Source organism: Coffea arabica, chromosome 4e (assembly GCF_036785885.1).
Source record: "Coffea arabica cultivar ET-39 chromosome 4e, Coffea Arabica ET-39 HiFi, whole genome shotgun sequence".
Taxonomy (NCBI): domain Eukaryota; kingdom Viridiplantae; phylum Streptophyta; class Magnoliopsida; order Gentianales; family Rubiaceae; genus Coffea; species Coffea arabica.
Genome location: NC_092317.1, coordinates 44,520,785 through 44,536,727, shown reverse-complemented (window position 1 = coordinate 44,536,727; position 15,943 = coordinate 44,520,785). Strand labels below are relative to the sequence as shown.

Here is a 15,943-nt window from a genome sequence, read left to right as displayed (position 1 = left end):
TCAAGTCACCCATTAGTCAACTCACATTAGGGTGCGTTTGGCGCGATTAGGGCTCGATTTTCTCGCGCGTTTGGTTCACTAGTGCACTAAACCTCCAATGTATTTATATTCATGTAGATAATATTCACTCTTAATTGTCCCGAAATAAAGGTCTAAAGTCCCTCAAATAAAGTCGCGCGTGTGAAAACGCGTACCGTCAATTTTTTACGCTATAACGCGAAACCTCCGGGAAATTCTTATAACGATAGTACTAATAACTATCACTTGAGTATTTAAACATTAAAATACCGAATTTAGGTCCATTATACATGTCTCCAATATTCCAAACTTATTGTACTCTCAAGCGGATAAAATCTTCAAGCACTATTCACTGTTTTTACTAAACGCGCTCCAGGAAATTAATTCATGAAATGAGTTACTTTAAAAATATAACGAAGTTATATTACCATGTATTTAGGTCTAATAAGACTAGAAAATATTCCTCGAGGCAAATATCCAATTAAATAATTTATTAAGCCACAAATTAGGCTAAAAAAATAATAGTTTTTACGAGTCCTCACAACCTCCCCTCCTTAAAAGAATTTCGTCCTCGAAATTCATACCTTCTGTAATCTCAGACAACTCTGAACCATGTGGTGTGTTCATGTTATGCTTTCTTTCTGATGCCATTGGTCGGTTTCTCCTTCCATTGACTTGTCGAGGGACAGTTCCATTTCCTTGTGGAGCAGTAGTTTCTCGTGGATACCTCCTTGGACAGTCATGAACTTTATGGTTGGTACTCCCACACCCCATACACTTTCGTCCCTTTAGCCAACAGTTTTCTTCAATGTGATTCGTCCTTCCACAATATCCACAAGTCGGACGAGGTGTTGTGACCTGACTGGCTTGCGAGGTTTTCTTTGATCGTGTCTGTTCTACTGAAGTCCCTCGCGACATAGTTCCTTTTGGTTCCTTTATCATGAGTGGTGCAGGAAATAACAGTCCTACTCCATCCACTTCTTTTCTAACTTTGGGTGGTGGTCCATTTCCTCCTAGTGTACTATCAGATGCATCTCTTTTCCTTGCTTGGAGAGCTCTCAGTTGAGATTTTGTGCTTTCTACCCTTTGCGCTTTTTCGAGAGCGTCACTAAATGTTTCAACCTGTGCTGCAGCAAGGGCATCTTGGATTTCCAAATCTAATCCTTGGATAAACCTTCTTATTCTCTTCCGTTCAGTAGCCACCAATTCTGGGGCATATGTAGATAACTTTGTAAAGCGTGTTTCATACTCAGCTACGCTCAAAGTTCCTTGACGAAGCTTTATAAAATCATCTTCTCTCTTTTCTTGGACAAGTGGAGGAAGAAATTTCTCATTAAATTCACGTACAAAGTTTATCCAAGTCCTTAGGGTTTGATCTCTTTCCCACTTGTTTCTTATAACATTCCACCAGGCTCGGGCTGCTCCTTCAAGTTGAAATACAACAAAGGTGACTTGTCTCTCCTCTGTGTAATCCAAGGCATCGAATATATTTCTTATATTCTCTAACCAATTCTCAGCCACCTCTGGATCAGGTCCTCCAGCAAACTTGGGCGGGGAAAATTTTTGAAACCGCTCTAAAGCTCGATCCTCCCCTATCTCTTGGTTTCCACGTTGGTTTCCTTGTCCAACACCTTGACCTTGTTGAGCTACCAAGAGCTCTAGGATATCCGTCATGCGAGTTAAAACTTGTCCCATTTGGTCATTTCCTCTCCCAACACTTGACTCAACGTTTTGATCAATACCGGACCCATTAGCTACTCTTTCATTTCGGGGTTGTCTAGGTTGACGTCCCTTTCGTTGTCCTCTAGTTTCCATGTTCACAACTAATCTATACGCACATGCATAACCCTCACACTTAGTTAAAATTGAACTATACTCATATACCAGTAGCAACATTTAAAGAGAATGAAGTCACTTACACAAATAACATTATCACTATGCAAGTAAACACAAACTAGAGTTCATTAAATTATAAAACAAGTTATGGCCAAGTAAAGTTCATGCCAAGTCAAAGTCAATAGCAAAATAAACAAGTGATCATCACAAGTACATTCATCTTCAAGGCGCAGACTCTAAGTTCTACTCCCATCGTCTCACTATAAAAGATCACAAGTAGGGATTCACTAGATTATTGGAACTAGACGATTCTCATTCCCTAACATGCTCGATTTCAATCCCAACACAAGGATCTTTTGAGTTACAATATTTTCCATCTTCCACTCTTAATTATTGTACCATCTTAACCAAACAATTATTGGTTTCCTGCAACCATTCACATGAAATATCGATTCATTCTTATTCCCCAAAAATGGAGATATAAAGTCCTTATGGTTGCCCTCAACTCTCAAGTACTCGGGTACAAGAATCCGAAATAAGGTAATTCACAACTCGAGCCGGCCGGTCCCAAGACTAAATCACCACATTCGAGATTCCTACCCAACATACATATCAAATTCCCTCCAATTATCAAGATAAAGGTTTTACAACCTATAACATTCATGATTCACAGTTTACATTTTTTTTTTTTGAAGGGCACTTAAACCTTTACTCAATCACATAGTAAGGACCATAACACCACTTGGTCCTATCTTGCTCCTTTGTAGAGACCACGTGAATTGGCTCTAAATTTCATTGCTACAAGCAATCATTTAACTTTCAAACCAGTCCCACAGTCCGGCATCCTAAATATTTAAGCCTACGATACACTACAAAGATCTGAACCCTAAGCTCTGATACCAACTGTGACGCCCCCACTTCTCCCTAAGGCGAACCAAAGGGTATCCGCGGGACGCCTGCCCAGCTCTCGCCGGGACTCACTACAATCGATCATTCAAAAGCTCGAAATACTTTAAGTAACCTCAATACATAATTAAAGTACTTCGAATATCTCACACTTACAATTATGCAGCTGTCAAGCTTAAATACAACCCAATGGAAAAGGGGTACTATAGCCATCCGTTATAATATAACTTAAAGTCTTCAAAAGAAAACAATCTAGTACTACTCACGAGCACCCTTGGTCTCGAACCCTGTAAAAGAAATCCACAACGTGGTATGAGCTACACAGCCCAGTGAGGTTCCAAGACACTCTAACAGTTCAAATAAATCAAATAAGTTGGGCATATCATACGCATGGTTCAAGGTTACACAATGGCATGTTATCATGAGGCAATAATCATTGTACAGGTAATTTGAGCATATCATAGGTATGTCACGTTTTCATAAAACGGTTATCATTATGTAAAATAAACACACATTGAAGGATACGGTGTTCCAGTGGAACTCTGTCGGTCATCTGCACCTTATGACTTCCGGATCCCCTCGGTTTGACTGGCCATCACCTTATCCCTCCAGTGGTAATACTCGAGTATACCGAAACGGTTGTCCAGGGTTCCAACCTACCCGACCGAGCCCAGTCCTGGCTCGAGTAGGTCAGTAACCGAGGCAGGGCCCAAGTTCAGCTTAGAGCTTACAACATGCACAAGTAATCAAGTAATTCGGCAAAAGGTAAAATTCATCATTTGAGTAGGTCGAGTGAGGTAAAGTATACACTCGCCTAACAATGATGGACAACTTCATATAACATGCGATTCATGATAATCAAGTGATCAAGTAAGTTGGTGATCACGTAAGCAGATAATCAAGTAAGCAAGTAGCCGAATGGATTAGAAAACGGTAAGTAAACACGGTAAACGGTAAACGGTGGTAATTACGGTTAATTGGCAGACATATGTCATTTTAATAGGCCACCATTGGCCGATTTTCACTTTTTCCACATAAGGGTCGAGGAGATTCACTCCAACCGACTTATGCTGTCATAGCATAATTAATCATTTAAACACATCATGTAGATATGCTCTCCAAACATTTCATATCTAGTATTTCAAGTAATCACATAAATATGCTCTTTAAGCATTTCATATCGAATAGTTCAAATATACATATTTCAGGTATTTCATGTCAAGTAATTCAAGTATACCTTATTCAGATATGCATGAGTGTGGTAAATACTTAACATATAGCACTTAACACTTAATAATCATGGGTTATGCATGTCATAGACTTATTCCAATTACGTATTCCTATATGGAACACTCACCTATAGCAACAAGAGAGTAATACTCAAACAAGTGTCTAGGCGTCCACTTCGAGTTCTTCTTGAAGGTCCCCTTGAGCGCCTGAGCAAATAACCATTAACTATTATACACTATCACTTAGAACTCCTACTTATCAAAGAAGGTTGTACAATCTAAAGGGAATTCATGAATTGGGCCTTAATTATTAATAATCGAGGCTCAAGAGTAAAGTTTTAAAGTCTAAAGAAAGAGACTAACATTTTTCATGAAATCGAGTTCAAAATGTTCAATCGGTATCGAGAAAAGAAGGCAAGTTTCCAAAATCTCATTTCTAAGAAATTGTCAAATTTTAGCTTTGGGTGTCAATTCTAGAAAAATCGTATCTTGCACTACGTAGGTCCAAAATTGGAAAGCTTGATACCATTGGAAACTACATTCCGAGTACTACAAGTTTCTAGAAGACACTTTTCCATGATTCGAAATGGAAGGTATTCAAAAGTTGGATCAAAGTTACTGCTGTAGAATACTAAGACAGTTTCAAGGTTGGTTTTTGGCCAATTTTGGAAATTCAGTAAAATTCACTTGTTTTGAACTAACCTTTGAAATTTGGAAATCAAATAGTGTTGCAATCCAAGAGTATAACAAAACAAGCGGATTGAGAAACGGAGTTTCGAGCACCAAGATATAGTAGCCTCAAGTTGAGGAAGATTCAAGACTGAAGAAGAATTTCCAGTTTTGAACCTCCAACACTAGAAATTTAATTGGGTATCGAAACGAACTTGGATTGGTACCAAAATTGGCAGTATTTTACTCCCATATGAAAGGTACCACTCTATCAAATTTCAGGGAAAAATACTTTCGGTAAGATAGTTAATTAGTCAACCAAAGTTCAGGAAAATTATAAGGCAATCTGCCTTGAGACTTTCATTACCCAATTCAAAACGTCTAATCAAGCAAACTATACAATCATGGTTCATTTGTGAAATAAAGGCCTAAGAAACATCCATAATGCCTTTGGTAAGTGTTTAGTATCAAGAACATCAATTAACAAGTTCACTCCAATATCTTGTTCCAAACCAGTCCAACATTAGGGTTTTTCCAAAACAGAGCAGTCCACTTGTTTCAGTCACAACTCAGTCAATTTAACTCAAAATAGAGCATGGCTTACGCCGTTGGAAAATACGTTCATAGGGGTAAAATATCACAGAAGAAATCATTTCCAAATTCGGCACCAATCTGGTTCAAAATCGGGCATCAAGTTGCTGCCTGAACACTTCATTCCAGATGAACAGAGCAACAGGACAGCGAACTTAAAACATTTGGTTCGGCTTGCTCACAAAGAATCAGAACGTGCATTATATACCAAATTAAAGCCAGGAATTTCTAGTTTCCAACGCCACCAACGGCACATGATTTCGACATCCGAGGACAGAGTTATAGCCAAAATACTACCACTGGTCAGAATCATACGCGAACAGTTTTCCAGATTGCTAGTTTCTCAAGAAAAATTCATTTGCTCAATCAAACCTCAATATTTTCCAATGAAATTTTTCACACATCTAATACATCCTATAAACATCTAATTCAAGCCATTAAACCATTAAAAATTGGCCTGGAAATGGCCGAACATGGCAGGGGCAAAATCGGAAGTTTTTGCTTCTTACACCCAATGAAGTTTCTACTAATTACCCACCACTAATGCATCATTATAACCACTAAACCAACAATATAATCACCATCAATCATCACATCAGCAACAATAACCCAAGTGTGGGAATTCCAAGAGCCCACTATCACATTTTTACACCATACACAAGCTAACCAAATGCATGCATGAACTTAACAAGGTAAGATAGCTTCCAAACTTCAAGTTTTCAAGAGTGGATCATCACTTACTTTGGGTTGATGTTCAGCAGAATTTTCGGCCCTCTATTACCCCAGAAAAACCGTGATTTCCAGCCCTTGTTTGCAGCTCAAAATGATCCTCAAGTGTCAAGCTAGGTGTGGTGCAAGTTTGGTTAATTTTGGAGATGATTTGGAGTGGTTTTGAGTGAGATTAGTGAGCAGAAATTTTGTTGCAAATGAGTTAGAGAGAGGAGGGAGCTGGCCGGCTGTTTGAAGCTCAAGAGAGAGAGAGAGTGATCAGATTTTAGCTTCCAAGAGAAGACATTAACTTGTGGCCTCAAGTCACCCATTAGTCAACTCACATTAGGGTGCGTTTGGCGCGATTAGGGCTCGATTTTCTCGCGCGTTTGGTTCACTAGTGCACTAAACCTCCAATGTATTTATATTCATGTAGATAATATTCACTCTTAATTGTCCCGAAATAAAGGTCTAAAGTCCCTCAAATAAAGTCGCGCGTGTGAAAACGCGTACCGTCAATTTTTTACGCTATAACGCGAAACCTCCGGGAAATTCTTATAACGATAGTACTAATAACTATCACTTGAGTATTTAAACATTAAAATACCGAATTTAGGTCCATTATACATGTCTCCAATATTCCAAACTTATTGTACTCTCAAGCGGATAAAATCTTCAAGCACTATTCACTGTTTTTACTAAACGCGCTCCAGGAAATTAATTCATGAAATGAGTTACTTTAAAAATATAACGAAGTTATATTACCATGTATTTAGGTCTAATAAGACTAGAAAATATTCCTCGAGGCAAATATCCAATTAAATAATTTATTAAGCCACAAATTAGGCTAAAAAAATAATAGTTTTTACGAGTCCTCACAACCTCCCCTCCTTAAAAGAATTTCGTCCTCGAAATTCATACCTTCTGTAATCTCAGACAACTCTGAACCATGTGGTGTGTTCATGTTATGCTTTCTTTCTGATGCCATTGGTCGGTTTCTCCTTCCATTGACTTGTCGAGGGACAGTTCCATTTCCTTGTGGAGCAGTAGTTTCTCGTGGATACCTCCTTGGACAGTCATGAACTTTATGGTTGGTACTCCCACACCCCATACACTTTCGTCCCTTTAGCCAACAGTTTTCTTCAATGTGATTCGTCCTTCCACAATATCCACAAGTCGGACGAGGTGTTGTGACCTGACTGGCTTGCGAGGTTTTCTTTGATCGTGTCTGTTCTACTGAAGTCCCTCGCGACATAGTTCCTTTTGGTTCCTTTATCATGAGTGGTGCAGGAAATAACAGTCCTACTCCATCCACTTCTTTTCTAACTTTGGGTGGTGGTCCATTTCCTCCTAGTGTACTATCAGATGCATCTCTTTTCCTTGCTTGGAGAGCTCTCAGTTGAGATTTTGTGCTTTCTACCCTTTGCGCTTTTTCGAGAGCGTCACTAAATGTTTCAACCTGTGCTGCAGCAAGGGCATCTTGGATTTCCAAATCTAATCCTTGGATAAACCTTCTTATTCTCTTCCGTTCAGTAGCCACCAATTCTGGGGCATATGTAGATAACTTTGTAAAGCGTGTTTCATACTCAGCTACGCTCAAAGTTCCTTGACGAAGCTTTATAAAATCATCTTCTCTCTTTTCTTGGACAAGTGGAGGAAGAAATTTCTCATTAAATTCACGTACAAAGTTTATCCAAGTCCTTAGGGTTTGATCTCTTTCCCACTTGTTTCTTATAACATTCCACCAGGCTCGGGCTGCTCCTTCAAGTTGAAATACAACAAAGGTGACTTGTCTCTCCTCTGTGTAATCCAAGGCATCGAATATATTTCTTATATTCTCTAACCAATTCTCAGCCACCTCTGGATCAGGTCCTCCAGCAAACTTGGGCGGGGAAAATTTTTGAAACCGCTCTAAAGCTCGATCCTCCCCTATCTCTTGGTTTCCACGTTGGTTTCCTTGTCCAACACCTTGACCTTGTTGAGCTACCAAGAGCTCTAGGATATCCGTCATGCGAGTTAAAACTTGTCCCATTTGGTCATTTCCTCTCCCAACACTTGACTCAACGTTTTGATCAATACCGGACCCATTAGCTACTCTTTCATTTCGGGGTTGTCTAGGTTGACGTCCCTTTCGTTGTCCTCTAGTTTCCATGTTCACAACTAATCTATACGCACATGCATAACCCTCACACTTAGTTAAAATTGAACTATACTCATATACCAGTAGCAACATTTAAAGAGAATGAAGTCACTTACACAAATAACATTATCACTATGCAAGTAAACACAAACTAGAGTTCATTAAATTATAAAACAAGTTATGGCCAAGTAAAGTTCATGCCAAGTCAAAGTCAATAGCAAAATAAACAAGTGATCATCACAAGTACATTCATCTTCAAGGCGCAGACTCTAAGTTCTACTCCCATCGTCTCACTATAAAAGATCACAAGTAGGGATTCACTAGATTATTGGAACTAGACGATTCTCATTCCCTAACATGCTCGATTTCAATCCCAACACAAGGATCTTTTGAGTTACAATATTTTCCATCTTCCACTCTTAATTATTGTACCATCTTAACCAAACAATTATTGGTTTCCTGCAACCATTCACATGAAATATCGATTCATTCTTATTCCCCAAAAATGGAGATATAAAGTCCTTATGGTTGCCCTCAACTCTCAAGTACTCGGGTACAAGAATCCGAAATAAGGTAATTCACAACTCGAGCCGGCCGGTCCCAAGACTAAATCACCACATTCGAGATTCCTACCCAACATACATATCAAATTCCCTCCAATTATCAAGATAAAGGTTTTACAACCTATAACATTCATGATTCACAGTTTACATTTTTTTTTTTTGAAGGGCACTTAAACCTTTACTCAATCACATAGTAAGGACCATAACACCACTTGGTCCTATCTTGCTCCTTTGTAGAGACCACGTGAATTGGCTCTAAATTTCATTGCTACAAGCAATCATTTAACTTTCAAACCAGTCCCACAGTCCGGCATCCTAAATATTTAAGCCTACGATACACTACAAAGATCTGAACCCTAAGCTCTGATACCAACTGTGACGCCCCCACTTCTCCCTAAGGCGAACCAAAGGGTATCCGCGGGACGCCTGCCCAGCTCTCGCCGGGACTCACTACAATCGATCATTCAAAAGCTCGAAATACTTTAAGTAACCTCAATACATAATTAAAGTACTTCGAATATCTCACACTTACAATTATGCAGCTGTCAAGCTTAAATACAACCCAATGGAAAAGGGGTACTATAGCCATCCGTTATAATATAACTTAAAGTCTTCAAAAGAAAACAATCTAGTACTACTCACGAGCACCCTTGGTCTCGAACCCTGTAAAAGAAATCCACAACGTGGTATGAGCTACACAGCCCAGTGAGGTTCCAAGACACTCTAACAGTTCAAATAAATCAAATAAGTTGGGCATATCATACGCATGGTTCAAGGTTACACAATGGCATGTTATCATGAGGCAATAATCATTGTACAGGTAATTTGAGCATATCATAGGTATGTCACGTTTTCATAAAACGGTTATCATTATGTAAAATAAACACACATTGAAGGATACGGTGTTCCAGTGGAACTCTGTCGGTCATCTGCACCTTATGACTTCCGGATCCCCTCGGTTTGACTGGCCATCACCTTATCCCTCCAGTGGTAATACTCGAGTATACCGAAACGGTTGTCCAGGGTTCCAACCTACCCGACCGAGCCCAGTCCTGGCTCGAGTAGGTCAGTAACCGAGGCAGGGCCCAAGTTCAGCTTAGAGCTTACAACATGCACAAGTAATCAAGTAATTCGGCAAAAGGTAAAATTCATCATTTGAGTAGGTCGAGTGAGGTAAAGTATACACTCGCCTAACAATGATGGACAACTTCATATAACATGCGATTCATGATAATCAAGTGATCAAGTAAGTTGGTGATCACGTAAGCAGATAATCAAGTAAGCAAGTAGCCGAATGGATTAGAAAACGGTAAGTAAACACGGTAAACGGTAAACGGTGGTAATTACGGTTAATTGGCAGACATATGTCATTTTAATAGGCCACCATTGGCCGATTTTCACTTTTTCCACATAAGGGTCGAGGAGATTCACTCCAACCGACTTATGCTGTCATAGCATAATTAATCATTTAAACACATCATGTAGATATGCTCTCCAAACATTTCATATCTAGTATTTCAAGTAATCACATAAATATGCTCTTTAAGCATTTCATATCGAATAGTTCAAATATACATATTTCAGGTATTTCATGTCAAGTAATTCAAGTATACCTTATTCAGATATGCATGAGTGTGGTAAATACTTAACATATAGCACTTAACACTTAATAATCATGGGTTATGCATGTCATAGACTTATTCCAATTACGTATTCCTATATGGAACACTCACCTATAGCAACAAGAGAGTAATACTCAAACAAGTGTCTAGGCGTCCACTTCGAGTTCTTCTTGAAGGTCCCCTTGAGCGCCTGAGCAAATAACCATTAACTATTATACACTATCACTTAGAACTCCTACTTATCAAAGAAGGTTGTACAATCTAAAGGGAATTCATGAATTGGGCCTTAATTATTAATAATCGAGGCTCAAGAGTAAAGTTTTAAAGTCTAAAGAAAGAGACTAACATTTTTCATGAAATCGAGTTCAAAATGTTCAATCGGTATCGAGAAAAGAAGGCAAGTTTCCAAAATCTCATTTCTAAGAAATTGTCAAATTTTAGCTTTGGGTGTCAATTCTAGAAAAATCGTATCTTGCACTACGTAGGTCCAAAATTGGAAAGCTTGATACCATTGGAAACTACATTCCGAGTACTACAAGTTTCTAGAAGACACTTTTCCATGATTCGAAATGGAAGGTATTCAAAAGTTGGATCAAAGTTACTGCTGTAGAATACTAAGACAGTTTCAAGGTTGGTTTTTGGCCAATTTTGGAAATTCAGTAAAATTCACTTGTTTTGAACTAACCTTTGAAATTTGGAAATCAAATAGTGTTGCAATCCAAGAGTATAACAAAACAAGCGGATTGAGAAACGGAGTTTCGAGCACCAAGATATAGTAGCCTCAAGTTGAGGAAGATTCAAGACTGAAGAAGAATTTCCAGTTTTGAACCTCCAACACTAGAAATTTAATTGGGTATCGAAACGAACTTGGATTGGTACCAAAATTGGCAGTATTTTACTCCCATATGAAAGGTACCACTCTATCAAATTTCAGGGAAAAATACTTTCGGTAAGATAGTTAATTAGTCAACCAAAGTTCAGGAAAATTATAAGGCAATCTGCCTTGAGACTTTCATTACCCAATTCAAAACGTCTAATCAAGCAAACTATACAATCATGGTTCATTTGTGAAATAAAGGCCTAAGAAACATCCATAATGCCTTTGGTAAGTGTTTAGTATCAAGAACATCAATTAACAAGTTCACTCCAATATCTTGTTCCAAACCAGTCCAACATTAGGGTTTTTCCAAAACAGAGCAGTCCACTTGTTTCAGTCACAACTCAGTCAATTTAACTCAAAATAGAGCATGGCTTACGCCGTTGGAAAATACGTTCATAGGGGTAAAATATCACAGAAGAAATCATTTCCAAATTCGGCACCAATCTGGTTCAAAATCGGGCATCAAGTTGCTGCCTGAACACTTCATTCCAGATGAACAGAGCAACAGGACAGCGAACTTAAAACATTTGGTTCGGCTTGCTCACAAAGAATCAGAACGTGCATTATATACCAAATTAAAGCCAGGAATTTCTAGTTTCCAACGCCACCAACGGCACATGATTTCGACATCCGAGGACAGAGTTATAGCCAAAATACTACCACTGGTCAGAATCATACGCGAACAGTTTTCCAGATTGCTAGTTTCTCAAGAAAAATTCATTTGCTCAATCAAACCTCAATATTTTCCAATGAAATTTTTCACACATCTAATACATCCTATAAACATCTAATTCAAGCCATTAAACCATTAAAAATTGGCCTGGAAATGGCCGAACATGGCAGGGGCAAAATCGGAAGTTTTTGCTTCTTACACCCAATGAAGTTTCTACTAATTACCCACCACTAATGCATCATTATAACCACTAAACCAACAATATAATCACCATCAATCATCACATCAGCAACAATAACCCAAGTGTGGGAATTCCAAGAGCCCACTATCACATTTTTACACCATACACAAGCTAACCAAATGCATGCATGAACTTAACAAGGTAAGATAGCTTCCAAACTTCAAGTTTTCAAGAGTGGATCATCACTTACTTTGGGTTGATGTTCAGCAGAATTTTCGGCCCTCTATTACCCCAGAAAAACCGTGATTTCCAGCCCTTGTTTGCAGCTCAAAATGATCCTCAAGTGTCAAGCTAGGTGTGGTGCAAGTTTGGTTAATTTTGGAGATGATTTGGAGTGGTTTTGAGTGAGATTAGTGAGCAGAAATTTTGTTGCAAATGAGTTAGAGAGAGGAGGGAGCTGGCCGGCTGTTTGAAGCTCAAGAGAGAGAGAGAGTGATCAGATTTTAGCTTCCAAGAGAAGACATTAACTTGTGGCCTCAAGTCACCCATTAGTCAACTCACATTAGGGTGCGTTTGGCGCGATTAGGGCTCGATTTTCTCGCGCGTTTGGTTCACTAGTGCACTAAACCTCCAATGTATTTATATTCATGTAGATAATATTCACTCTTAATTGTCCCGAAATAAAGGTCTAAAGTCCCTCAAATAAAGTCGCGCGTGTGAAAACGCGTACCGTCAATTTTTTACGCTATAACGCGAAACCTCCGGGAAATTCTTATAACGATAGTACTAATAACTATCACTTGAGTATTTAAACATTAAAATACCGAATTTAGGTCCATTATACATGTCTCCAATATTCCAAACTTATTGTACTCTCAAGCGGATAAAATCTTCAAGCACTATTCACTGTTTTTACTAAACGCGCTCCAGGAAATTAATTCATGAAATGAGTTACTTTAAAAATATAACGAAGTTATATTACCATGTATTTAGGTCTAATAAGACTAGAAAATATTCCTCGAGGCAAATATCCAATTAAATAATTTATTAAGCCACAAATTAGGCTAAAAAAATAATAGTTTTTACGAGTCCTCACAACCTCCCCTCCTTAAAAGAATTTCGTCCTCGAAATTCATACCTTCTGTAATCTCAGACAACTCTGAACCATGTGGTGTGTTCATGTTATGCTTTCTTTCTGATGCCATTGGTCGGTTTCTCCTTCCATTGACTTGTCGAGGGACAGTTCCATTTCCTTGTGGAGCAGTAGTTTCTCGTGGATACCTCCTTGGACAGTCATGAACTTTATGGTTGGTACTCCCACACCCCATACACTTTCGTCCCTTTAGCCAACAGTTTTCTTCAATGTGATTCGTCCTTCCACAATATCCACAAGTCGGACGAGGTGTTGTGACCTGACTGGCTTGCGAGGTTTTCTTTGATCGTGTCTGTTCTACTGAAGTCCCTCGCGACATAGTTCCTTTTGGTTCCTTTATCATGAGTGGTGCAGGAAATAACAGTCCTACTCCATCCACTTCTTTTCTAACTTTGGGTGGTGGTCCATTTCCTCCTAGTGTACTATCAGATGCATCTCTTTTCCTTGCTTGGAGAGCTCTCAGTTGAGATTTTGTGCTTTCTACCCTTTGCGCTTTTTCGAGAGCGTCACTAAATGTTTCAACCTGTGCTGCAGCAAGGGCATCTTGGATTTCCAAATCTAATCCTTGGATAAACCTTCTTATTCTCTTCCGTTCAGTAGCCACCAATTCTGGGGCATATGTAGATAACTTTGTAAAGCGTGTTTCATACTCAGCTACGCTCAAAGTTCCTTGACGAAGCTTTATAAAATCATCTTCTCTCTTTTCTTGGACAAGTGGAGGAAGAAATTTCTCATTAAATTCACGTACAAAGTTTATCCAAGTCCTTAGGGTTTGATCTCTTTCCCACTTGTTTCTTATAACATTCCACCAGGCTCGGGCTGCTCCTTCAAGTTGAAATACAACAAAGGTGACTTGTCTCTCCTCTGTGTAATCCAAGGCATCGAATATATTTCTTATATTCTCTAACCAATTCTCAGCCACCTCTGGATCAGGTCCTCCAGCAAACTTGGGCGGGGAAAATTTTTGAAACCGCTCTAAAGCTCGATCCTCCCCTATCTCTTGGTTTCCACGTTGGTTTCCTTGTCCAACACCTTGACCTTGTTGAGCTACCAAGAGCTCTAGGATATCCGTCATGCGAGTTAAAACTTGTCCCATTTGGTCATTTCCTCTCCCAACACTTGACTCAACGTTTTGATCAATACCGGACCCATTAGCTACTCTTTCATTTCGGGGTTGTCTAGGTTGACGTCCCTTTCGTTGTCCTCTAGTTTCCATGTTCACAACTAATCTATACGCACATGCATAACCCTCACACTTAGTTAAAATTGAACTATACTCATATACCAGTAGCAACATTTAAAGAGAATGAAGTCACTTACACAAATAACATTATCACTATGCAAGTAAACACAAACTAGAGTTCATTAAATTATAAAACAAGTTATGGCCAAGTAAAGTTCATGCCAAGTCAAAGTCAATAGCAAAATAAACAAGTGATCATCACAAGTACATTCATCTTCAAGGCGCAGACTCTAAGTTCTACTCCCATCGTCTCACTATAAAAGATCACAAGTAGGGATTCACTAGATTATTGGAACTAGACGATTCTCATTCCCTAACATGCTCGATTTCAATCCCAACACAAGGATCTTTTGAGTTACAATATTTTCCATCTTCCACTCTTAATTATTGTACCATCTTAACCAAACAATTATTGGTTTCCTGCAACCATTCACATGAAATATCGATTCATTCTTATTCCCCAAAAATGGAGATATAAAGTCCTTATGGTTGCCCTCAACTCTCAAGTACTCGGGTACAAGAATCCGAAATAAGGTAATTCACAACTCGAGCCGGCCGGTCCCAAGACTAAATCACCACATTCGAGATTCCTACCCAACATACATATCAAATTCCCTCCAATTATCAAGATAAAGGTTTTACAACCTATAACATTCATGATTCACAGTTTACATTTTTTTTTTTTGAAGGGCACTTAAACCTTTACTCAATCACATAGTAAGGACCATAACACCACTTGGTCCTATCTTGCTCCTTTGTAGAGACCACGTGAATTGGCTCTAAATTTCATTGCTACAAGCAATCATTTAACTTTCAAACCAGTCCCACAGTCCGGCATCCTAAATATTTAAGCCTACGATACACTACAAAGATCTGAACCCTAAGCTCTGATACCAACTGTGACGCCCCCACTTCTCCCTAAGGCGAACCAAAGGGTATCCGCGGGACGCCTGCCCAGCTCTCGCCGGGACTCACTACAATCGATCATTCAAAAGCTCGAAATACTTTAAGTAACCTCAATACATAATTAAAGTACTTCGAATATCTCACACTTACAATTATGCAGCTGTCAAGCTTAAATACAACCCAATGGAAAAGGGGTACTATAGCCATCCGTTATAATATAACTTAAAGTCTTCAAAAGAAAACAATCTAGTACTACTCACGAGCACCCTTGGTCTCGAACCCTGTAAAAGAAATCCACAACGTGGTATGAGCTACACAGCCCAGTGAGCTTCCAAGACACTCTAACAGTTCAAATAAATCAAATAAGTTGGGCATATCATACGCATGGTTCAAGGTTACACAATGGCATGTTATCATGAGGCAATAATCATTGTACAGGTAATTTGAGCATATCATAGGTATGTCACGTTTTCATAAAACGGTTATCATTATGTAAAATAAACACACATTGAAGGATACGGTGTTCCAGTGGAACTCTGTCGGTCATCTGCACCTTATGACTTCCGGATCCCCTCGGTTTGACTGGCCATCACCTTATCCCTCCAGTGGTAATACTCGAGTATAC

The 15,943-nt window shown here is 39.0% G+C and overlaps 2 protein-coding genes across 2 annotated transcripts; both read right to left on the bottom strand.

The window, feature by feature from the left end:
- Positions 1 to 408: 408 nt before the first annotated feature.
- LOC140006123 (uncharacterized) lies at positions 409 to 6,544 on the bottom strand. The gene is made up of 2 exons (XM_072047940.1): positions 5,991 to 6,544; positions 409 to 4,196 (listed from the first exon to the last, which is right to left on the bottom strand). Exon 2 carries the CDS (start codon positions 1,912 to 1,914, stop codon positions 547 to 549), a length of 1,368 nt encoding a protein of 455 aa, XP_071904041.1. The 5' UTR covers positions 1,915 to 4,196; positions 5,991 to 6,544; the 3' UTR covers positions 409 to 546.
- Positions 6,545 to 6,684: 140 nt separating this feature from the next.
- Positions 6,685 to 12,820, bottom strand: LOC113742027 (uncharacterized). The gene is made up of 2 exons (XM_072047939.1): positions 12,267 to 12,820; positions 6,685 to 10,472 (listed from the first exon to the last, which is right to left on the bottom strand). The coding sequence occupies exon 2, from the start codon at positions 8,188 to 8,190 to the stop codon at positions 6,823 to 6,825; it is 1,368 nt and encodes a 455-aa protein (XP_071904040.1). The 5' UTR covers positions 8,191 to 10,472; positions 12,267 to 12,820; the 3' UTR covers positions 6,685 to 6,822.
- Between the last annotated feature and the right edge of the window lie 3,123 nt (positions 12,821 to 15,943).

Bases quoted from the DNA above. Each gene is read 5' to 3' on its own strand.
- LOC140006123 (XM_072047940.1), bottom strand. From the start codon at position 1,914: ATGTTGCTACTGGTATATGAGTATAGTTCAATTTTAACTAAGTGTGAG.
- LOC113742027 (XM_072047939.1), bottom strand. From the start codon at position 8,190: ATGTTGCTACTGGTATATGAGTATAGTTCAATTTTAACTAAGTGTGAG.